The sequence below is a fragment of the Zootoca vivipara genome, chromosome 10, assembly GCF_965207765.1.
Source record: "Zootoca vivipara chromosome 10, rZooViv2.hap1.1, whole genome shotgun sequence".
Taxonomy (NCBI): Eukaryota; Metazoa; Chordata; class Lepidosauria; order Squamata; family Lacertidae; genus Zootoca; species Zootoca vivipara.
In genome coordinates this window covers 43,861,424-43,886,046 of record NC_142593.1, presented here as the reverse complement: position 1 = coordinate 43,886,046, position 24,623 = coordinate 43,861,424, and the positions used below count along the sequence as shown (strand labels likewise).

Below are 24,623 nucleotides of genomic sequence, written 5' to 3'. Positions count from 1 at the left end.
GGGAAAGAGTGGCTGCGAAACCAGCCAGATGGGTGGGGTATAAATAAATTATTATTATTATTATTATTATTATTATTATTATTATTATTGGAAAGAAAACTTTTTGATATTAGGAACTAGCAATATTCACCACAAAAAATTGGAACTTGATTAAAAGGAGATCTTGAGCACATGCTTGGTTGTGTATTTTTGAAGTGTTTTGTTTATTGTTTTATGGCTTTTGTTGTTTGTAATTATGTACTGTACATCTTTTCATACTGTAAGCCACCTTGAGCATGGTTTTAACTACGGAAAGGTGGCACACCAAATAAAATTGTGGTAAAGAGATCTTTGGAAACAGGACATGTTTCTTTGTCCAATTTTCTGTTGAAGAGAGAACGTTTTATAATAAATGTGATTTCTTTTTCCAATAACTCTCCGAGTATGGCCAGCTGCTGTATTGCATCCATTATCATTAGTTAATACCCATTCATAAATAGCAAAATGATGCCAAATATTGAGCAGAGTGCTTTTACTAAAGAAAGAAAGAAAGAAAGAAAGAAAGAAAGAAAGAAAGAAAGAAAGAAAGAAAGAAAGAAAGAAAGAAAGAAAGAAAGAAAGAAAGAAAGAAAGAAAGAAAGAAAGAAAGAAAGAAAGAAAGCTGCCACCTGCAACAGAAGCAGCAGCAGAAACAGCAGCGCAGCGCCTACTACGACTACCGGCATGCATCTCGCGGCACAGCGAATGGGACTCGGGCAGCTCCTCAAAGCGGGCACCTCAAAACTCCCATCATGCACTTGGGCCCGCCAATTTCCCTAGAGCGCCCCGGCAGGTAAAGCAGGTCAACGAGCTCCCCATTTCCGGCGCGCGGTGCAGGACGGGAATGCGAGTAGCGCTATTGGCCGGCGCTTGCCCCGCTTTTCGGCAAGCAGGAAGCTATAGCGCCGGCTGAGGAGGCCCGTCGGGGCGGGAGGCTCCTCCGGGTGAGTCTTTTTCGGATCCTTCCGATTTTCTCGAGGTCGGCGCTCGCCTCTGGCCGAGGCTGGCGTCAAGAAGGGATCGATTTAATGCGCGATTTGATGACGTAATAACGGCTCTGGAGACAGGGCCGCCGCCGGGGTTGCGCCGGTCTATGCGCCGGCTGCCTTATGGCGTCTTTCCGCCCGCGCCGGCCAGTGCAGGGACCTCCCGCTCCGTTCTCATTTTTTCCTTCAGGGGGACCCTTTCGCTTCTCGTCGCCCCTCGACGGTTAGGCCTTCCGCTTAGCCCGCTTTAGCAGCTCATTGGCCCGCTTCTTTAGCTTCCAGTGCTGCGATTGGCTGGCCAGCCGATGATTGACGTGCGTGCCCCCAGTGGATTCAAGTGCTGTGTGGCTCCTGGGGTCTCCTGGCTTCTAAGCTAGGAAAGCAGCAGGGCTCTTATTGCAGCTAAGAGGTGTTATGATTTCTTGCCGGAAATAAGTGCTGCTTTTTCATTTAAGAAGCTCAGGCTAGCTGACAGCAGCATCAAACCATAATTTAGTAGTGGTTAAGATTCAAAAGAACCCTTTTAAAAAATGGAACCTGGCCCTTGTCAAAAAGCAGTTTTGTCTTCCAGACAGGACTGAGAGCAGATAATCGTTGCTCTTCCAAAGCCTTCCCATCGACCCTCTGAATGGAGCTTGCAGAGTAGAGTTTAAGAAACTTTGCATTAGAGTCCAGTGGATGTATCATGTGATCCTTATTTGACAGAGAGAGAGAGAGAGAGAGAGAGAGAGAGAGAGAGAGAGAAATAAGCCTGTGGCACGTGGTTGAAAACCTCAGCACACACATGTCTACAGAGAGAATCCATGGTAAACAGCTGTGAAGTGCAGCACAGCAGTGACATTTCGATGCAAAATCAAACGTATGCAATGGTGCATGAGACAGTTGGGTGCCTTGGGTGATGAAATACAGGGAACCTGGATTCTGAATTTTTTTAACACAGCAATCCTAATGGGGCAGAAGACTGGCACATCCAAAGTTCTGCCCTGTACTGTGGCCCCCTCTCCCCACTCCTATTTTTCATTTTCTGTTCCATTGGTTCCTGGAATTGGTGTGCTTCTGTTTCTCCTGTTTGCTAGCAGGGGGCAGGGGGTGGTCCAATGAAGGAGACTGCATCAAATTCCCCCAACATGCCCTTATATGCCCCATACCTCCTTTGAGCTAAACATCTCTTGAGCACTGACAGCACTGGAATATTATTTTTACCCCTGGATCTTCAAATTGATGTTTGTTATCCTGGCTATTACAAATCTGAAATAATTATTCTCTCATTTGGATGATCCCAGGCCCTAGTGGAATGTAATGCAGCAACCTTGCTGAAGCAAGAGACCTGGGTCGAGTCAGTGCCTGGATGGCACTGAGAACCTAGTATAAAAATGGCACATTGAATTCCATGATGGAGGAACAGGGGGATATAATCATAATGAACATTCCTAAATACTTCCTAGCTGCATGGAATTGAGCCATAGAAAAGTGGCAATTGTACCACCATGTATGTGGGTGTATAGTTTATCTGTATGTATGTACATACGGTACTGTGTACGTACTGTGTGTGCTTGTAGAGAATCTGATCCCATTTTAGTTTTAACTTCCAGCAATCCACCGGCTTAGTGGATTATGTACAGTTTGCAACCCCAAAACCTGTTTAGCTACTCTCTGGGCTCCTGTGGCCACACAAGCCCCAAATGCATGGTTTCTTTTCTTTCTATTAACTAACTATACTTAGTTAAAGGAGGTAATGAAAACCTAGCCTGTTCAGTTTTTTAAAAGAAAACCTTAAAAGTTAAGAAATGCAGGTGCTTCAGATTCCTATGGCTGGATACCAAAATCACCCTCCCTGCAACCGTGTGTTTCTTTCCAATAATCCACACCTTTTCTTACTGCTATCACTTCCTTTCCCGTCAATTTTCAGTGTTTCTCTTGAGTATTCCCTAGCCAGATTGCTGCCCTTGGCTTTCCTGGCCATGCTGCTGTTGCCTTCCTTGGTTCTATTGTGACTGGGGTTCTTCATCTCCCCTTGTACCATGAGCTTCATATTGTCTTCAGCTATCTATGCACTGTGTTTTTATATGAATTGTATTTGCTATGGCTTCTCCTTCAGATGTGGTAGGTGCAATACTGTGTGCTTCTAACTTTACTCATCATTTCATAGGACCCGCTTCTGAGTCTGGATACCTATTGCTGATGAATATCCTTGCTTACTGTAACCATTTATGGCTATGGACTGTGGAGTTCTTATTACGACTGATGATCTTTCCTAGACAAATCTATTAGCCATGGAAGCTGAAGAGACGATGGAATGCATTCAGGAATTTCCAGAACATTACAAAGTAATGTTGGACAGATTGAATGAACAGCGGGAGCAGGATCAATTCACAGACATCACTTTGATTGTGGATGGTATGTCGTGATGCAAACTGGCTCTCACACAAACATATCATCCATAATTTGAATTAAGGCAAGGCATCTGGACTTAAGCCAGTTCAGTTTCATTGAAGCTGAGTGACAGTCAACTGAAATTTGAATATCATGGCTTGTTTAGTTTACAGCTTTGGGCCAGTTACATATACACCTACCTAGGTTGCAGTCCCATTCAACTCAGGACTTAAAATTCCCAATTGACTGGCATAAGATCAGGCTGCACAAATATTGTAGAAGGCAAAACATTTTTCTGCTTGTTTTATTATATGTATTACCACTTTCACAATTTAAAATTATTTTTCTGATAATAGAATCTATTTTGCAAGAGTATGCAGCAAACTGAAATGCTGAATTCTTCCCTAAACCATTTGATAAAATAGATTTGTGCACGGTATTAGTTTGTGAAGAAACCAGATGCTGCATTCTCTTCCCTCCCACCCATCCAAAGTCCACATCCAGTGGCGTAGCTAGATGCCCTGCACCTGGGGGCGGGGCAAGCTGGGGCAGAGCACGCTGCGCAGAACCTCCACAGAGTCCGAAAGCCCCACGTTGCCGTTTTGGGCAGCACGGAGCCTGCAGGTGCCCGCGCTACCACGTCACTCCCCAAGAGAGGTGTGTGGCTCGGGCGCGCTGCAGGCCAGGGCCCTGCAGTCACCCCCCTCAGTCATAACACCCACTGCACCCCCCTTCCTACGCCACCGTCCACATCCCATCCTGATGTGCATTTTCATAACATTCAGTATGTACAATCCTCACTTTACACAGGAGTTACGTTCCAGGGCCCCACGCATGTCAGTGGGGCCCGCGTAAAGTGTTGCACCCTGCCCCCATTCCAACCTTTTAGGATCACTTCCAGGTTTAGCGCTGTGGACGCCTGCACGATCGCACATCAGTCGGATGTGCATAAAACAGTTGTTGCCTGTATTGTTAAATCACCATGTCCAAATGAGACCTCCACTAAAGAGATCTAAATACCTAGTGTATTTAGATCTAGTGTTTGACGTGAAATTTGGAGACATATACTCTGCGGGAAAGACTTGACACTGCAGTGTTCTTGGTCTTGTTAGTATAGAAGGCTGTATATTAAAATGTTTTTCTTCTTCTCCACTATGACCATCTAACATATTTATATCCAGTTCTTTCTCTCCTCCTAGGTCACCATTTTAAAGCCCATAAAGCTGTTCTTGCTGCCTGTAGCCAGTTTTTCTACAAATTCTTCCAAGACTTCACTCAGGAGCCTCTAGTAGAGATAGAAGGTAACTTGCTGATTCTGTTAGATCCAGAACTCATGCATGAAAAGAATTAGGAAAACGAAAACCCTGCTCTGTCTCTTTCACTTGTCTTCCCATGCTCATAGGCATACTTTCAGATTAGAATTGAGAGATATTTTCCTGGGAAGTGTTTCATTCTAGTCCTATCCCACCTAGTTCTTAGGCCTAGAACATATAACAAAGTGGAATTGGGTTAATACATGTAGACAGTATCATTACTTCTAGCTCAGGGGTGGGCATGGATCAAGGGCCAGTTTCTGGTGCACCAGTTACTTACTGGCACCTACTGGTAGCTGGGATTCTTGCAAATGTTGTATGGACTGGGCCTTAGTCTAGTCCAGCAAGGAACTTCTTATTTCAAAAGTAAGAGTGCATGTGTTCTCAGTTACTTGGCTGTGTTAAGTTAAAGCATGGATGTGGAGCCTTTTTCAGCCTGTGGGTTGTATTTCCTTCTATATTTTCAGGGGTGGCGTGCCAATGGTGGGCAAGTAGAGAGGCAAAAAACTAAATTTTAGTTTGACTCAGTATGTTAGTCTCTATGTACACATCTCTTATCAAGGGAAGTAAAAAAGCATCATCAGAGTTCAAGGACGCAGCCGAGGAGGATGTGAGTCAGGATCATTGAAAGATGTGGCTTGGAGAGAGTGGGGTGGCAGTGCAAGGGTGTGGTGTGGGGAGAGTCCTGAGGGCCACATTTGGACCACCGGCCTGGGGTTTCCCACCCCAGTGTCAGGGAGCTCCTGCATAAGCACAGTTGTTTGTAAAAATAAAATAAAAATACTTTTATAAAAAGTAGACTTCGTAAGACAAGCCAGCCCAGTGAGCTACGCCTGTTCTGAATGATCAGCATGTAAACTTAATAGTTTCATTCTGTGTTCTGATAACTAAATAGAACTTCCTGTGTCTAGAGATGATATTACGTCCAATTATTAAATGCTGAGAGCAGACAGCAGGAAGTGGCCGTAAAACAGCCCAGCTAGTTACTGATGCAGGCAGTATGAACTGAACGGAGTTGAAAATGATCCTTCAAGGCTTTTAATGCTGTGAACCGCCCTGAGATCTTTGGATGAAGGGCAGTATACAAATTTTAATAATAATAATAATAATAATAATAATAATAATAATAATAATAATAATAATAAGGCAGTTGTTTAGGTATTTACTAGCAAAGCCTCTGTGCAAAGCCTAGGTTTCATTTTGTTCTTTGCCATCATTAGGTGTAAGTAACATGGCATTTCGTCACTTAATTGAGTTCACATACACCGCCAAGTTGATGGTCCAAGGGGAAGAGGAAGCAAGTGATGTCTGGAAAGCAGCAGAGTATCTTCAGATGCTGGAAGCCATTAAAGCACTTGAAATCAGGTGAGTGTGGTTTCTCAGAGGATTGTGCCTTGGGAAGGCATGTTAGAACTATTGAACTGTATTTGGAATAGCCAGTTTTCTCATTTAAAGCTGGCTACGGATTCTGAGTTAAAATGGGAAGCCTGGTTAGCCTTAAGTGCAACAGAACTGCCCTTTTGATGTTGTGCGCTGTGTTGTGTATAATTTTTCTAGGAACAAAGAAAATTTGTTCCCGCCCGAATCGGATCAGGCAGAAGATAGGAGTATAGCCAAAAAGAGGAAGATAGCAGAGACCTCCAACGTTATTACTGAAACACTGCCCTGCGCAGAATCTGAGCCTGTTGAAATTGAGGTGGAGATTGCAGAAGGGGCTATTGACGATGAAGAAAATAACGTTGAAGCACTTGAGGAGGTAGCTTCTGCTGAACAGTCGATAAAGTACATACAAACCACGGGTACATCAGATGAGTCTGCTTTGGCCCTCCTGGCAGATATTACCAGCAAGTTCCGCCATGGGGAGAGGAAAAGTGAAATTCAGGAAGAGTGTGACGATGGATCTGATCCAACGGGCAAACAGGTGGAAGGCATTGAGATAATGGAACTTCAGTTGTCGCACGTCAACAACCTTTTCCACTGTGAAAAGTGCAACCGTACATTTAAGTTGTTTTACCACTTTAAGGAGCACATGAAAACGCACTCCACAGAAACTTACAAGTGTGACCTATGCAACAAAAGGTACCTGCGCGAGAGTGCATTGAAGCAGCACCTTACCTGTTACCACCTTGATGAAGGTGGTGCAAACAAGAAACAGAGACCTGGCAAAAAAATACACGTCTGTCAGTACTGCGATAAGCAATTTGACCACTTTGGACATTTCAAAGAGCACCTTCGGAAACACACAGGTAACTGCAATTCCCTTCCCCCTCCAGCTGCAGACAATTCACACCACTTCCTGTGTTTCTCGCCTCCCCACAATGATTTTCACCGTAACATTTTGTACAGCCTTCATTGGTAGTGGAATAAGAATGGCGTAAATGTTGATCAAAGCCTTTATAAATGGAAGGTAATCTAGGAACCATTTAAGGCTGGCCTGCATAACTTGCCACCCACCCAAATGCCAGTTGATTCTATTATTATTATTATTTAAAGCTCTTTGTAGAGGAAACCCCGCCTCTGTCCCAAGGCCTCTGGCAAGCACAGAGAACTTTTCAAGATAGGCTGAGACTTGCCTTGCTTGCACAGAGATCTGGATAAGGAGAAAAATAGCCTAGCTTCTTTTTCTTACTCAAACTGCTGCATGTATCAGGGACTGCTGAGAGGCCTTAGAGGACACTATTAGTTGCTTAGCTGTGCTTTTGGATCCTGGGATTTTAGAATGTTTCTCCCAACTCGAAAGTAGCAAGATAGCATCCTAAGTTTTGTTGTGTGCCTGTGGTTGTTAGAGGATGGGAATCAATCATCTCTTACGCGTTGCTCCTTCATCAAACTGACACTGTCTCTTGGAAGGGCCTCCCTGTCCCGCAACCAATTTCAATAGGTTTTTGGAGATCAAGTACAGTACACATTGGCAAATACAAAGTGAAAATGGTGGAAGGGAAATGTGCCTTTTTGTGCCTTCAGTGTTGGATCAGAAGTACTGGGGGTGTGGCTTTTTCAACCCATTGTCAAATTTATTTGTTTATTGGTCAGTCGTACAGTTTTGCAGAATAATGTTCCGCTTTGATAGAAAATATACTGCATGATGACATCAGGCTTGGTCTCTATGGATTTGGGAACACATAATGGACATTGATCTGGAAAAACTCTGGCCCTGTGAAGTTTGAGCTGCCTCCCCCAGGCCTATATCTGGCTTAGTTACTAATTTGTGTTTAGCCATCATTAGCTTGGTGCCCCCCAGAGAGTTTTGGACTACAGCTTCCACTATTCTTGACTAATTAATGGACATGTCGGTTGAGGCTGCTGGGAGATTGTAATCCAAAGCCTCTGGAGAGCCCCTTTATAGGACTGTGTGTATCCACAAATCATCACACAAGCATAAGCATTTGTTAAAGAAGGGAAGACTGGTTGGATAGCCTTGGATTGTGTGGAGAAGGGGGAAATTGTTGTGACAGAAGAGATGGAGAAGGATGAACGGGTCAATATTTTGAGTGTACTGAATTGGGAAGAAGAGTTAGGAGGATAATGTGGGTTTTCCTTTGGCTTTAATGCTAGTTAGTGAGTTAGAATGAGCAAAGAGTATATTAAGGAATTGTTTATGAGGTGCTTCTTAAATGCATTTTACAGATGGAGAATCTCAGGCTGCACTTGAAAAGATTACCTATATAGTGTTAAAGTTGCATGAGCAACTGAGTGGAGAGGAACAGGAGTGCAATAAAACCAATTGCTCACGCCTTGTCAGTGCTACTAGCCCTGGATGTGTCACCACCCAGTTATGCTTTTATAACGTGAGCAGAGCTTGCTGACATAAATGAATGAGGTTGTGCTTGCAGAACTAAACCAGCCGCCTTTGACAGCAAAGGGCCTTCATCGGCATGCAAAACACCACCCTGTGTTTGTAAAACAGCTCCATCCATGTTGCGTGTTGCTCTTGTATCCCAGTGCACAGAGCCACAATTGAGAAAAAGATGGAAGCTTAGGTGGTAGGCTGTTCAATACAGTACAGGCAGTCCCCATTTACATGAGAGTTACATTCGAAGGCACTGTGCCCATCAGGGAAATTGCGCATATTTGAAACACCACTGGAAAAGCCTGCAAACAGCCCACCCTGTTCCACCCATTTTTGTGATGCTTTTGGGTCACTTCCGGGTTTGGTGCGATATGCAGATGCGTGGTCACACACATTTTGAATGCATGTAAATGGGGGGGTTGCCTGTAATTCAATTTGCAGTGGCCTTATTGCTGGGAATGGCTGGATTATGTATTCAAGAGACCTTTTGATTTGCAGATCTTCAGTGCCTGCATAGGTTTCTCTATACCACGAAAACATGAACTTTGCTTCCTCCATAAAAATGATAGCTGAGATCAATCTGAAGTTAACCATCTTCTTTACCAGCAGTCAGACGTTGTGCAATGCTCTGCTTACTGCGTTAAGGAAAGTATGCTTTGCCCCTAAGAAAGTTTCATAAATAGCTTTAACCTATCTGTTCTTTTTGTGTATCAAGGTCTACATGTGCATTGACTGCACTGTGCATTATATTTCATTTGGTGTCTAACCTTAGACTAGGTACTAGTGTGAGTTATTTCTCCACAGCATTGCTGAATGGTTTAGGAGATAATGCAATAGATGAATGGGAAACCCTTCACAATTTGCAAGGGGCATTATTATTATTATTATTATTATTATCATCATCATCATCATTAAACACTTCAGTAAGATATAAGTTATAAATCCTGCTCGGTATCACTTAGAAAGGGAAATTGTTCAGCTTCTATATCCAGGAGTGTTGAGACCTCCAGTGGGAGACAAGCATGCTGCGCACACAATAAAAAAATTAAATGATGCATAACTAATCCATGACTATCAGGGTGGAATTGCTTGTCATGAAGCAAAACACACATATCAAATAGTGATTTCCCTATAAGGTGAATAATGTGAATGGGAAAATTATGCAGGAGAGAATTGCCAAATGCAGATGTGCACTGAATGAGCCTATTCCTCACTTGCGCCAGTTCTTTGCTGCAAATGCCTCTCTGGTGGGCTCTGAAGCTTGACAAGAAAGAAGATTCCACCTAAACATTAGGAATAACTTCTTGACAGTAAGAGCTGTTCGGCAGTGGAATTTGCTGCCAAGGAGTGTGGTGGAGTCTCCTTCTTTGGAGGTCTTTAGGCAGAGGCTTGACAGCCATCTGTCAGGAATGCTTTGATGGTGTTTCCTGCTTAGCAGGGGGTTGGACTGGATGGCCCTTGTGGTCTCTTCCAACTCTATGATTCTATGAACGTGACTGTATGGGGAATGGCCTGGGGTGTGTGTCTATGTCAGCAATTTGCAAGGGAGGATTGGAGACATTCAACACCCCTCTCCCAAACGCCACACTTGTATGACTATCGCAAACAGTATTTGGGGGAAACCGCTTGCTAAAGTAGCATGTAGTTTCACCCTCAGGTTATAACCTTACCTGTGAATGAGCCACATTGGGCACGGCATTGCTTGTTTCCTGTGCCATCTTATTTGTTGTGCTTTTGAGGGTGGGCTATAAAAGGGAATACAGTGGTAACTTGGTTTAAGTACACAATTGGTTCCGGAAGTCTGTACTTAACCTGAAGTGAACTTTCCCATTGAAAGTAATGGAAAGTGGATTAATCCGTTCCAGACGGGTCTGCAGAGTACTTAACTTGAAGCATATTTAACCTGAAGTGAACTTTCCCATTGAAAGTAATGGAAAGTGGATTAATCCGTTCCAGACGGGTCTGCGGAGTACTCAACCTGAAGCATACTAAACCCAAGGTATGACTGTAATTGGTTCTGGAAGTCCGTACTTAACCTGAAGCGTACTTAACCTGAAGTGAACTTTCCCATTGAAAGTAATGGAAAGTGGATTAATCCGTTCCAGACGGGTCCGTGGAATACTTAAACTGAAAGTACTCAAACCGAAGCGTACTTAAACCGAGGTATGACTGTAAATGAATCTATGAGGGGATAGGTATGTTCTTGGCTAATAGCCATAGCAGATCATCCATTTTCAGAGATGGACAGATAATCTGGGATGTTGCTTCGTTTATGAACGCAGCAACCTAGGCGGCTAATATCACAAGATAGAAAGATGACCCTGCTTAGTAGTCTGATATCACTGATCTAACCCTACTTAGTAGTCTTTAAACTCTTTATTCTTGTACTTCTACAACTCTTGGATAGCTGAAGTTCGGGAATGGGAAACTGGCAAAATCCCACCTAATTACGGGGATTGGGAGGTGAGTTTGTAACAGTGAAAAAGCTGAACCTGTGGCAACCTGATGTTCATTTTTTGGTCATGCCTTGATATTTGCCTTGATAGGTGAAAAACCATTTGAGTGTCCAAACTGCCGCGAACGTTTTGCTCGAAACAGCACACTCAAATGCCACCTGACAGCATGCCAGTCCAGCGCTGGTGCTAAAAAGGGACGGAAGAAACTTTATGAATGTCAGGTATGTAATTTTGCCCGTCGTGATTCTGGTCTAGCAAATTTGACCATGTAGAGAGCCTGTGTTGTCGACAAGGTGGCCGGGGAGGGATTGTGGGAACTGATCTCTAGTTTGGCTTTGCTGCAGAACACCTAGGACTGGGTTGTTGCAGCAACACGTGGTGCTAAAACTACACAGGACCCTGTAGTAATAGTTAGAAGGCTGGAGCCCTTAAAGTGTCAGAAGAGAAGAGATATTTCTGAAAGCCATTCTCCCTGTCTTCAGAGTTTTTCCTAAAGTTGTTTGTGTAAAGCCCGTGCTGATAGCTGATTTGGTTATAATTGAAATAGTATTGCTTCTTCTCAGTGCTTTAATATAATAGTTTGTTGTTTCTTCAAAAATTAATGCTGGGGTGTGAGTGAAGATCCACTTGGACTAATTGCAATGGGGATGTTTTTGGACCTAGTATCTGCTTGTTTTTATACCATATCTAGAATTTGGTAGATAGTAAGGAATTATTCTTAGCTGCTGTAGCTTTATTAAGTTCTATCTCCCCACAGTATTTTATGCAATGATTATTTATGGAGTGATGATGTTAGTAACGTCTCTTCAAATTGTGAGATTAAAGTTGGATTCTAATATACAGTCCACCAGAGAATCTTTACAGTTTGTATATTTGCTTTAATTGTATATTTGCTTTAATTTTTGGAGTTTTTTTTTTTAGCAACAAATCAATTTCAGTAGAATATCTTGCAATTTTGCCGATTTAGCTGGGCGAGTTTGAAATGGAAAATTGATTTTTGGTAACACTGCCATTTTCAAAGTGGAGATTGTTCCAGAAAAGACTAAGTTTAATTTTTCCCGCTGCTACTTTGTCTTTAGCACTATGTTCATTTTTGTTGTTGTTGTTAAAGATGGGCACAGAAGCAGTTTTTTAAATATTTATTTTATTTTATTGCTATTGCAGAAGACTAATCAACGTTACTCTTCTGGCTTTCCCTCACTTGCATTGCAAGAGATCCTCCTTCCTCTCTTTCTGGCATGGGCTCCAGTGACAGCACCCTTAGGGAATGGCTGTTAGGTTAGGGCGTCCTGCCCTTTGTGTAGCACACCTGCAGCAAGATTCTTGCAAAAAGCTTGTCTGGTCATGATTTAAAAAATGTTGTTACTCTGCAGTCCACCACTTTGCTACTCACTGAGCATGGGAAGCACCCAGCGTCCTCCTTGGGTGGGCTCAGACCACAGGCAGAGTGCACCACAGAGATGTAATGTTTTTAAGCATTGATCTCTATAGTAAACTCTACATAAACAATTTTCCAAGTTGAGTTTATATTTATTTTTAATCTTTAAAATATTATATACCAGGTTTTGTTGCAGAGTGATTTGCAACTTTAAAAAACCCAATAAAACCAAATATTAAAGGTTCAAGCACAGGGCAGCTGGCAATATTTTAAATGCCGTGAATACTGGGAGAAAGGGCTTTGTCTGGTACAGCACCTGAAAGAAATGGTTGGAGCCAGGCAAAACCTTCTTGGGGAGGGAATGCCACGGAGGAAGGCCAAAAAAAACAAAACTTTGAGTGAATGGCTGTCAGACTAAAAGAAGCTGAGTTGCTTAGTGATAGCAGATTTGAAGATGGACAGAAGAACCTATTAAACAGCCTTGTAAAAAGCCCACAAAAGTTACAAGCATGCAATATTTTTGCTAGCCTGCTGGGAGCTATCCCAGAAGGGATGAGAGTCCCATCCCTCCTGCAGTAACTTGCATTTCTATGATGGGTGTGGAAAAGAAGGCTTCCCTTCTAGGACAGCCCACGGATTCTGTGCTGGCCATAGAGGAGGGATTCAGTGTTTCTCTCCTCTGCTTGTCCATTCAGTCGCCTGCTTCCAATTCCTTGTTACCTATAGATGCCAGGCGAATGCTTCAATGCAAGGTGCATTACTATAACATTTTTTAGAAGAGAGAAGTATAATGATTTTACTAATGATAAAAATGTTTAAGGTGCTAAATAAGTCTTATTGCAATAGCTTTCCAAAAGACTAGATGCATGCAGTCATTGGTTGTGTCATTCTATGGAGGTAATCCTGTGTAAGTAACTGCTGTGCAGTTCTGCATAATGCTTTTGGAGGTCCCCTTAACTATTAGTTAGTTAGTTAGTTAGTTAGTTAGTGGGTTGCTTGTAACTGTGCACTGATTTATAGTTAGCCGAATTGGCCGAACCAGGGAAAGTTAGGTCCTAAGCAGTGGAATTGTTTGGTTGCCACCCAGGGTTTTAAAGAAATAAACTGAATTGAAAAGAATGATCCAAAGACATACAATGAACTTTGGTTAGCTTTCCTACAGCTGTTGTATTTTGTTCTTTCAGGTCTGCAACAGTATATTTAACAGCTGGGATCAATTCAAGGATCACTTGGTAATACACACAGGTGACAAGCCCAACCACTGTACCTTATGTGACGTGTGGTTTATGCAAGGCAGTGAACTGCGGAGGCACCTGCAAGAAATTCATAACATCACAGAACGGCTTGTGACCGAGGACATTCTTCCAGTGGACAGCGACCCAGTGGCGTCCATGACTATCATAGAGCAAGTGGAACAAGTCCATGTCTTGCCCGTAATTCAGGTCCAGGTGGATCCAGCACAAGTGACTGTAGAGCAGGTGCATCCGGATTTGATACAGAATAATCAAGTAAAAGGTGAACAAATAGCGGAGCTACAAGAGCAGGTGGAGATAAGCTACTTAGAGGTGGAGCACATTCAGACTGAGCAAAGTGCTGAAGTGCACATGGAGGAGCTAGACGTGGAGCATGTGAACCAGTTACAAATGGAAGAGGTTCAGGCGCAGCTTATAGAGGAAACTGATATAGAGCAAGCAGAATCGGGACATGTGGATCAAGGAGAGCTGGAAGCAAACCCGCCTGTTCAGGCAGAGGAGGTGGAAGCACACACAGCAGATCATGAAGAATCTGATGATTTAAAAACTCAGCCAATAGTGGATATGCAAGAGGAAAAGGTGGAGACCTAGGAAATGTTGACTGCAGTACCTGTGATTTGGGGGGGTGGGGTGGGAAATGTAATACCAAACTTTTTTTTTCATTTACTTGTATGACTTTTGCGCCACCAATGGATGGTTCTCTTGTATCGATGCTGTTGGGGAAGTGGACAGGTGGACCAAAGTTAGGATATTTGATTAAACTGCCCTTCTTGAAAAAAATTTTTTTGGGGGGATAAGGGGATAATCCCCCTTTCCTAACAAAAAAAAACCACGGAACAAAGCCTATTCTAGAGATGAACAAGCTTTGTGTGAAGTTTAATAGTAGAGTTTTGCTAGATTGTACCATTTAGGTCATACTGTTGTCATTGGGAGAGACTTATGGAGCAAGTTCTGTTTGCTTTTCAGGGTATGAGTTTAGTGTTAAAAGAGCAAGGTTCCAACATTCAGATGGATTATCTAAGGACTGCAATCCCCTTCCCCCCTCTAATATTAATTTTTGCAGTAGCTGCAGTCTTTGCTTTATTTATCTTCTTCACGTTAACCACAGATCCAATTCACCCATCACAGCAAATGCGGCAGTCTCTCCCGCTTTATGCTTCCAGCGGGAGCAACAAACCACAGTCCCTGGTTAAGTGCTACGTCTGAACTGGTTAACTATGGTTTACTGTGACATGTGAACACACTCCCTGTCTTTAAGCCTAGAAGTGGATTGGTATGGAGGTAGAGTGTGTTACAGGTTTTCTTTTTGTTTTGTTTAAAAAAAGAAAAGAACCCTTGTGCCTTCTCACAACTAAGGAATTAAACTTCCACAAAGCTTTTAGGACATTTACAAAGCTAATGCAGAAGAGACAGTGTAGATATTGTTGTACTGTACAGTGCTTTGTAATTTTGTTTACAATTGTCAGCTACCAGGGTTTTTTGCATTACAATAAATTTAAGATGGGGGGGGGGGAATTAGTTCAACACGGGCAGTTTTGTTTTGATTTAAAGGGCCAATTTTAATAGGAAAATTTTGGCTGCATATGTAGCAAGGAATGAGTTGGCTGAAAGGTTGCACTGGCATCTTATCACCAGATTTTTATTTTTAGAAAAAAAGGTACATTTTATATTTAAAAGAAAATTCATTTTAAAAAGAATACAAAGTAAATGTGTCTGCTCAATGCATCAGGCTACTGTTTTATTATTTAAACTTTTTTGAACCTTTACAGAAAGATCTTGTGCTTAGAAGATTGGGGGGGGGAATCAAAAGCCATAGGTATGAGTGTTTTAACTGTGGATTTATAAGAGTAGGAGTGTAAATATTTAATCAGTATTATTGGACAATAAAACAGTACCAACCACAAAATTATCAGTTAATGTGGCATTTGTTCCTTCTTAGGGCCGTTTTGGATGTAACACAAAAAAGTTGGGCTGGTCCAGGAGTGTAAGCTTTCCAGGGAGCTGTGGCCAATCCTGTCCTTACAATATGTGCATTCAGCTTGTTACCATTGCCAGCACTAGACACTTTGCTGCCTGAAGTGCCACCTTCCCCTCCTTCGCTGGGCCAACACTTTAAAAAGTCTTGCTGCACCATTGAGACACCAATGCCTGCCTTCATCAGATGGGTCCCTCCTGATGCTGTTGAACTCCAGCTCCCCTCAGTCCTAGCCAGCTTAAGCAGCAGTTGGGTGTGATGGGATTCTGTTGTCCAATAGCATCTAGAGGACCACAGATGGCCCATCCCTGATCTAAGTGCCCCATCCCCATATCACCTCTTTGCATGGCAGGGCTGGCACTGTTTGTTGTTTTTTCACATAAGATCTTGGGTATATACCTGAAGTACAGGTGAAACTTGGAAAATTAGAATATCGTCGAAAAGTGCATTTATTTCAGTAATGCAACTTTTTATTTTTTTATTTTAATTTTTACAAATGCTTTCTTTTGGAAATTCCACAGTAATAAAACAAATAGTTGCAATAATACAAAAATAAACATCGCTATTACTTTTCATTAATTACATTCCATTTGCCTAACGACAAATAATTACAATTACAACAAATAAAGGCTTGGCATATCTTGCTTTGCATGTCATGCATCTATCTCATATATTGGTTTCACCTTTTAAGTTGCATTACTGAAATAAATGCACTTTTCAACGATACTGTAATTTTCCGAGTTTCACCTGTATTTAGCACATGGGAAAGCCTTGCAATTGGGTTGAATTGGGCTTCCTTAAGTGAAGGCTTTGACCGCCTTGGAGGTGTTTTACTGCACTTTTATCCTGTTTTTCCTCTAAGCAGCTCAAGCAAGCACCCCTGTTTTTGCCCTCACAGGCAAGTTAAGGTGACAGGTGTTAATTGGTCTAAGGTTACACAATGGATCTCCTGACCTGAGTGGGGAATTGAACCCAGGTCTCCTAATTCCTAGTCTGACACACTAACCACTACACTACACCCATGTCTCTTGGGAAGCCTAGGCCTGTGGATCACCTTTACCAGGAGAGGCTCAAACAGTGATTGTGCTGAAAATGTGAGCCATTGCCTAGCGAGCAGAACTCTCAGGAAAAGCAATGCAAATATATTAAAAGCATCACAGAGATTTTGGGTTAGAGTGGCTGCATTCAAATGGAAAGGGGAAAAGAAGACACTTAATTCTTGACTTTCTTCTGTGGCCAGCGTCAAGACACTCCCATACTGGAATTCAGAGTGATCAGAGATGTGCTTGTGCTGTCTCCACAAACTGCTCACACCATATTCTAAAGCTTTTCACTGAGCCATGGGCGATGTAAAAGTGCACACACACACACACACACACACTGTTCATTGCTGAGGGTGCTTATAAGGAAGGCAATTTTCACAAACAAATTGTAAATTGAAGTATATGCTGGGAGTTTCAATGTAAGGCTTCTGTCCTAAGTATTCGTGGTTGGAACTTAACTCTTCTCACACTCCATAGGACTGACTTCAGAGAAGGTAAGCTTTGGGTTTTTTTGGTGTGTGTTTTTGGAATATTTTATTAGTTGAATATAAGAACAACGTATAATCAAATACAAGCAGTCAAATACAGTTTTCCCCTACCCCCCGCCAACAGCCCCAACTATGTCCAGGTAATTACATTAGTAATATAAGCAAATAAAAATTATTTCTACAGTTGCTGGTTTAAAAAAATATCATTCCACATGCTCCCATGTGGTAAGTTAAGGTAAGGATGGGGCTGTTAATGCGAAATACATTTTAACAAGTCTTAACTTTGGGATGGGGGGAAGCTTGTCCCCGTAGCAGTCTTCCCAATACTGTACATTCTTTCCGCTGATGTCATCACTGCAGTGAGGGCTGTATGTCTAGAATCAACTACCCAAAGCTGGAGGTTAATAACCGGAAATCTGCTCTGGAAAAAGATGGGAGGATAACGCAGAAGACACCGGAATGGAGCAGGGAGGCAATGATACCTGAATTCTCTATTTTAAAAGTATGTGAACTTGGGGGAGTTCCAGTGACTTGGTGGCATTGCAAACTGTATAACAAAGTGTACAAAATTAATGACAGGCTGTATCAAGCGTTGGATCTATAAGGAAAGGTGGTGTTTATGCTTAAGTAGGCTAGAGGGCAGCACTGCGTGTTTTCAAGGAGGATCAGGAGCGTAGAAGTATCTGCCTGTTGTACAAATCCAACATACTACCATTTTGGCTAGCTTTGTGTGGGGTGTGTGTGTGTGCTTTGCAGTACATCTTGGCTGCTGATTCCTGCCTGTTTACACATCTTCGTTCAAGGACAACAGTTTTCTTCCACACCTGGGATGAGTTAACAATGTTTTAATGATATGCCATTGTGTGCTACACTGCCTTGTATGTGTGTGAAAATGTACTGGTAGCTGCTGCTCCGTGCTCTCATTGGGAAGAAGAGTACAAGCTATAAGTACAAGGAAACAGCGTACAAAGCTGTTGAGGTTTTCCTTTTTGTGACTATGTTTACTTGCTATGATGTGAGTTGCATTCTTTTGCCCCTGCTGTTTCCTGCATTCAAATATGTTTAGAAACAATGCATGCTTAGCAGGGGAAGAAGTGGGAACGACTGCACATAACATGAGTGGTGATCCCTCTTACAAGCCAGCTTCAGTTTTAAACTGTTTGTCTCCATCCAATTTGTGCAAGGAATTTTGTACTACCGGTACCTGATGGGTTAGTATTGCATCTGTACAGCAATCCCTTCTTAGGAAAGAATAGTGTGTGTGGAGCTGTCCATGGTTTCTAGGAACAGTGATTCCTTGAACAGTGAGCAGATCAACACTTCTGTATCCACCGGCGGCTTTGAACCTACCCAGGGACTGTATATTTTTAGGCAGTGACATCTCTCTGCCTAAAATATACCTAGAAATAAAATGCTACATTTGTGGATTTTGGAAACCTGGGTATAACTCCCTGCTTTCAGCCTGCCCCTCTCATTCTCTGTGTGGAAGAGAGAATGTTGCAAGGGTTTTGCGGAACAGGAAGGGACATAGCTCACTAGTACAGCATCTGCTATCATGCAGGAGGTCCGTGGCATCTCCAGCTAGGACTGGTAGAGACTCTGAAACTCTGGTGATCTGCTGCCAGTCAGGGTAGACAATGCTAGATTAGAGGCAGCAATGGTCTTGCTTGCTATAAGCCAGTTTCCTATGTTCCTAGCATGCATGAAATAATACCAGAGTCTCGGCATGCAGAGCACATTTCCCTCAGAATTGTATATCTGTACCTAATGACTCTGTTTTTTTATTTTGTTTTTAAAACAGCACGAGAGATGCAACTTGGGGGAAAACTTGAAGCCAACCTTCCCCACTATGTAAGCCTCACCTACCTCATATACAAAGCATCTGGGATCTGGTCTTCGAAATATGTTTTCGTCATAGCCAATGGCATTCTGAACTGTAGGTGGACTTCATGACAACCCCCATAGCTAGAGCCCTTCTAAGACAATGCAACAAACAATAACCAGTGTGGTCTAGTGATTTGCTGCTGCTGCTGCTATTATTATTATTATTATTATTAATTATTCACTGTATCATTGGCCACAGCATCTACCACCAGGCATAGCCAAACTTGGCCCTCCAGCTGTTTTGGGACTACATCATCCCTGACCACTGGTCCTGTTAGCTAGGGAGTTGTAGTCCCACAACATCTGGAGGGCCAAGTTTGGCCATGCCTGATTTACCACCAATATCAAAAGCAACCACCCTTATAATTTCTAGGGCTGCCCAACCTGGCCCTGTCCTACCGTTAGGCAGAGGGAGGCAGCTCTTGTTGGCTGCCACATTGTAAAGGATGGTTATTTAATTTACGTTTGTTGAATTACTACTGCCAAGGGAGAGGCGTTTCTGGGATTTTCTGCCTCTGGTGACAAATTAACTCAGCCAGTCTTTTATACTGGGATGTGTGTGTTTGTTCGTTTTTATATATATTGCCCCAGTTTTCCAGCTTGCCTCTTCCCTCCACCCAGCTTAACAATACTAGTACCCTGGTATGATGATGTTGTTGTTGTTAATAGATTTCATATACTTCTAATTGCTTTTTTAAATGAATGGTTCCCCCCACCCCACCCCCAATGTGGCGTTTCTTCTTTTTATATGTAAGCTGCCTCCAGTCCCTTCAGAGGTGAACAGGCGTGGTAATTAAATTATTGTTGTTGTTGTTGTTGTTGTTGTTGTTGTTGTTGTTGTTGTTGTTGTTATTATTATTATTATTATTTATTATTAAGCAATAATATCAATAACGATTAATAACGAGGCAGGCAGCAATCCAACAGGTGAATCCTTTTCGCAGCCAAGCCACTGCGCACGCGCTGCCATAGAAACCATCCCAAGGCGCACGGCCGGCCACGCCCTCCCTGTGAGCCGATTGGTTCCCCCGGCGGTTCCCCCTCCCCCTTCCTGGGGCTCCCTCCGTTCTGCGCGCTCTCCCACGCCGCTGCCGCTCCGCCTCGTGCCTGCGCCTCCCAGCCTTGCGCGCACGCGCCTTCTCTCTCTTTCTCTCTGGCTTTCCTGGCGGCGGAGCAAGAGTCTTTCATTGGCTCCCGAGTGGCGGCTGCAATGAACACCCTGCGGCGCGCGGCTGCCCGCCTGCTGCTCCTGGCTCCACCTGCCCGGCAGGTAAGAGGCGTGAAGGGCGCTGCGCAAAACCTCCAGAGCTCAGCAGGGCATACCTGCTGCAAGGAAGGGTACGCCGGCGGCATGCTGAGGGATGGAGTGGAGCGGGAAGGACCGTAGGTGGAAGGTCCTGGGTTCAAACCCCGGCGTCTCCAGGTTGGGGGCGGGGGGTGTCCCCTGCCTGCAACTCTGGATGGAGAGCAGTTGCCAGCCGCTGTGGGCAGTTCTGAGCTGCACTGAGTCCTGGGAGTCCAGGGTTCAAATCCCCACCATGAAGCCCGTGGGTGACCTCAGCCCCGCCTACCTCACAGGGCTATTGGGGGGAGAACAAGGGGAGGGGGGGACCATAAACGCCACCTTGAACTCCTTGGAGGAGACGTAAAAGGCAAGATATAATACTGTGTGTGATGCAATACTGAATGGGTGCATAAGGCAGCTTCCTCTCTGTCCTACACACCTGCAAATATTTGGGACTAAGGGCTCCAAAATTAGGAGCCCCGGGCGCCTTTGAAACTGTTGTATGCACACTTGAAATAATGAACTTTGTGGTCTGCCTGCAATGCGTTCTATTTAAGTTGCTTTTGGCAGTTGTGGTGCATCTTGCAAATTAACAGTGGAAGCAATCACTGGGATAAAGAACAGGTGGTGAATTGGGTGTTTGTGTGTACTATACCTGCCGACTGAAGTGGATTCCAGTCTACAAAAGCTTTGCTGTAATCCAATCTCTAGGGATGCTACAGGACTCTTTGCTGTTCTTTCTCTCTCCTGGTGGTTAAAGGTGGATGAAGAGGGGACATAGTTTTATTATATGGTGGATATGCAGCGTGTTCCTGGGACCATGTCGCCCAGACAGAAACTCAGTTTTGCCTTGGTGCATATGTCATCTCTTTCGTTAGTTCTGCATCTTAATGTGGCGAATGTGATCTGCCCTGGGTAGTACCGTAGTTGTTGCGAACCAGCTAAGGGTTGGCTATGGACATGCATCCTGCGACCCTGGCTCAATCAGGTTAGCTCACTATCACTACTTATACATGAATGGGTATCTGTGCCATCCATTCAGCACGTGATTGTTTTGGACAATCCTGTTGTGCATAGAATTGAGGACTGTATCTGTGTGGCGTATTTGTTTTACTTTCAAACACCTCAAAGTAAACACATCAACACATAATATTTTTAGGGATATGTTGTTGGGTTTTTAAAACAAACAAACAAACACATTAGAACCCATTGGATGAAGAGACCCACAACCCCTTTATGGAGGATGCACCGATGGTATTATTTTTTTGTACTGCCTCCACTGCTTATGATACCACTGGTGGACCTCCTCTAGTCTGTGAGAATAGAGTTCAAACTAGATAGGCCGCTGGACTGACCCTGTAGGGTCTTCTTAAATTCTTATTCAAACCTGTCTCTCCCTTCTAGAGTTTACCATCATGGGAAAAAACTTCTCGTCGTTATTATTTTTAATGGCTACAATTTTATAGCATGTCTTTTTTATGGCTCAATGAACCCGGGCTCCCTTTTGTTACACATGTACCCAGTGAAAGCAACAAAAGAACACCAATAATAAATTTCATTGGATTGACTTTTCTGGCAACATGTCCTGGATGTTGTTGCTGTGTTAGAAGCAGATCTCTTCTGAGAGGATTAATAGGATGCAATTTCTATTTGTTGTCCTGACAACCATGACTCCACATCCCCGTTTGTTCATCCACGCAGGTTAATCTAATTTCAGGATTAGCTCATCAGTATCAAGCTGCAGCGGGGGAAACATCTGGGATCGATGCCATGGGATTAATTAAAAGGAGTAACACGCTCATATAGGGCTATTACACTCTGTAATCCAGGGAAGTATTAGCAATGGACTTTGTGTCCTCAAACTGTGTTTTTTGGGTATTATTGGATTCCTTTCAAGCTTATCGGAGGCTGGTGTGTGTGTGTGTGTGAGAGAGAGAGAGTATTTGTTTATTTTCTTTGTTGGATACACCACTCTTTTTTAAGTCATCATAATCCCAGAGCAGCCTACATGTGACAACCCGGGTCCCACTCTCTCTTACTATCACAGCGACACAGGAATCCAGAGGGGAAAACACCCACCCTCTTCTCCTGCCGCCTCAAAAATAAACCCCTTTTACTAATGGGTTTCTAAGTAAGGAGAACCTTCCAGCCTGCGTGACCTGGTACCTTAAGGAACTCTAGGCTGTCCCACGGAATAACCTCTTGCCTCCAGTAAAGGGTCTCCCTCAGTTGGATTCCCCACTGCAGAAGTTTGCCCTATGCACTCTGGCAACTCCTTGGCACCTCAGGTTACCCTTCTAAGCCTCCTCCGTGTAACTTCAGGACACAAACTGCCACCTCCCTGCCTGAGGTGAGTTTTGCCCTCTCTTGAGTCACCACGGCTGTGAGTCCTGGTACCTCGCTGGAAAAATACAAACGGACCTCTTTTTGGCAAAAACAGAGATGAAGTTTTATTGTGTTAAAAACATAAGTGATTCTTTAACGTGTCATTTATTAATTAGCTTTGTTCCAGTTGTACAAAATAAACTCAGTCAAACATTTAACTTTAAGTTTTCCTAGCCTCTTCACTGTCTTCATACAAGCCACCTCATAACACCACACTACACCTTCCTCCCTCTCCCTCCTAACTGACCAAACGACACTCCCTCCTTTCAAACCGGGCACAGTCCCGCCCCCATCAGAGTTCTAAGTCAGTCAGGCTGGAGGTGGGTTAACTCTTTGCCAGCCGGGCAGAAATAAACATTTTAAAAGTGCTTCAATTTGTCACACTACACAATGAAACATTAAAATAGGATTAAAAAAACCATAATGTTACAAAAGTTGGGTGTCTCTCCACTTTCTGCTGAGACTCCAGGCACCCGCCCAGGGGCTGTGCTCCTTTCGAGAATTGAAGACAAGATGGCAAAGTTTGCAGAGAAGCTCAGAGACAATGACAATGAGAAATTTAAAAAAGAATGGGAAACATTTATTGTATATGTACAAAAATGTGGTAAACAAATCAAAACATTGGCTGGCTTTGATTAAACATTTGCAAGTGTTAAATAATGTGAAAGTCTAACACAGGCAATTTGAAATATTAATGTATGACAGTAATTAGTTAAATATTGATAATATAAGAAAAAGAGGTTTTATAATTATGCAGAAAATGTACAGTACTTATTTAATGAACCAGAAAAGGAGATTGAGGGAAGTCAGGAGGTTAAAGAGAACCTCCAAAATATGCTTACTGGTGTATATATACTGAAAATGTGTCATGATTAAGGTTTATTTATATTCTCAGTTTTATTTTTTGCTTTATCTCCCATCCACCCCCCACCCCCGGAATTGTATTATCTCTATGGAGAATACTTGGTGAAGTTAAAATTGTAAAATCAATAAAAATTATTTAATAATAATAAAAGAATTGAAGATGCGGCAGACACCATCATAGCTTTAAGAAAAATGATTTATTCACATATTCAGTCTGCCCTCTATGTGTGTGTGCATGTGTAATGCACACACACCAAACACAAGGAACCTCATTCTGTAACTACCTAAATTTTCTCAGTTTCTGGAAACTGCAGCAAAAACCAGAGGTTTCTTTGCCTCTCAAGCACAGCAGAGTTGGATAGCTTTGGAGAGTCTGCTTCTCCTGTCAGAAGCAATATGCCTCTGGATGCTGCATGCTGGGAATCAGAAGCATCTGTACTATATGTTGTAGGGGGCACTGTTGTGCTCGGGTTCTGCTTGCAAGCTTCCCATGAGAACAGGATGCTGGGCTAGATGGGTCTTTGGCCCGATTCAGTAGAATATTAGTACTGTATGTTCTTAGCTTTGTCCCTTTTGCCAAGTGCAGGATGCAGATCTTACCCGCAGTTACACATGAAGACCCTGCTTTGCTGCGTCTGAAGCAGCCTCCCAGTGAGGCAACTTTTCCCATTGCATAGTCTTTACTTCAGCAGACTATGAATAAACTGCCCCCCCCCCCCCGGAGGAACATGGAGTTGTATAGGCTCATAAATGCCTATGCCGGGAAAGTTAGCACTATAGCGCTGATGGATTAATGTGTCTCGTTCCCCTTTGTTCTCTCTCGAATAATATGGACTCAGGATGAGGCAGACAGCTAATCTCTGGAGCATTAAGTAATTGCTCTCAGAACTGCGCCTTCGAGCTTGCCTTTTGCTGCTGTGGCGCACATGTGGGGGGAAAAGCGCCGGGTTATGGGAATTCTCTAAGGGTTATGGGAACTTTTTAAAGCAGCTCTTTCAAACCGAGGACCCTTTGCTTATAATCTCACACAGAGGAACCCAAACCTCGTAAGGGAGGGGTAGGCAATTTGCATCTTAATGGGCTCATTGCATGCCTGTAGTATTATACTTGAAGTTGTTGCCTCCTTCTCCCT

At 43.2% G+C, this 24,623-nt stretch overlaps 2 protein-coding genes across 2 annotated transcripts in view; both read left to right on the top strand.

The window, feature by feature from the left end:
* The first annotated feature begins 823 nt into the window (after positions 1-823).
* ZBTB35 (zinc finger and BTB domain containing 35) lies at positions 824-15,290 on the top strand. Its single transcript, XM_035100385.3, has 7 exons — positions 824-962; positions 3,154-3,401; positions 4,577-4,678; positions 5,911-6,055; positions 6,248-6,936; positions 11,027-11,157; positions 13,499-15,290. The coding sequence occupies exons 2-7, from the start codon at positions 3,278-3,280 to the stop codon at positions 14,156-14,158; spliced, it is 1,851 nt and encodes a 616-aa protein (XP_034956276.1). The 5' UTR covers positions 824-962; positions 3,154-3,277; the 3' UTR covers positions 14,159-15,290.
* Positions 15,291-19,313: 4,023 nt separating this feature from the next.
* Positions 19,314-24,623, top strand: part of NIM1K (NIM1 serine/threonine protein kinase) — a 31,429-nt gene continuing 26,119 nt past the window's right edge. The window contains exon 1 of the mRNA XM_088653178.1: positions 19,314-20,227. The gene's annotated coding sequence lies outside the window, so the exon portion shown is untranslated. The remainder of the gene's footprint in view (positions 20,228-24,623) is intronic.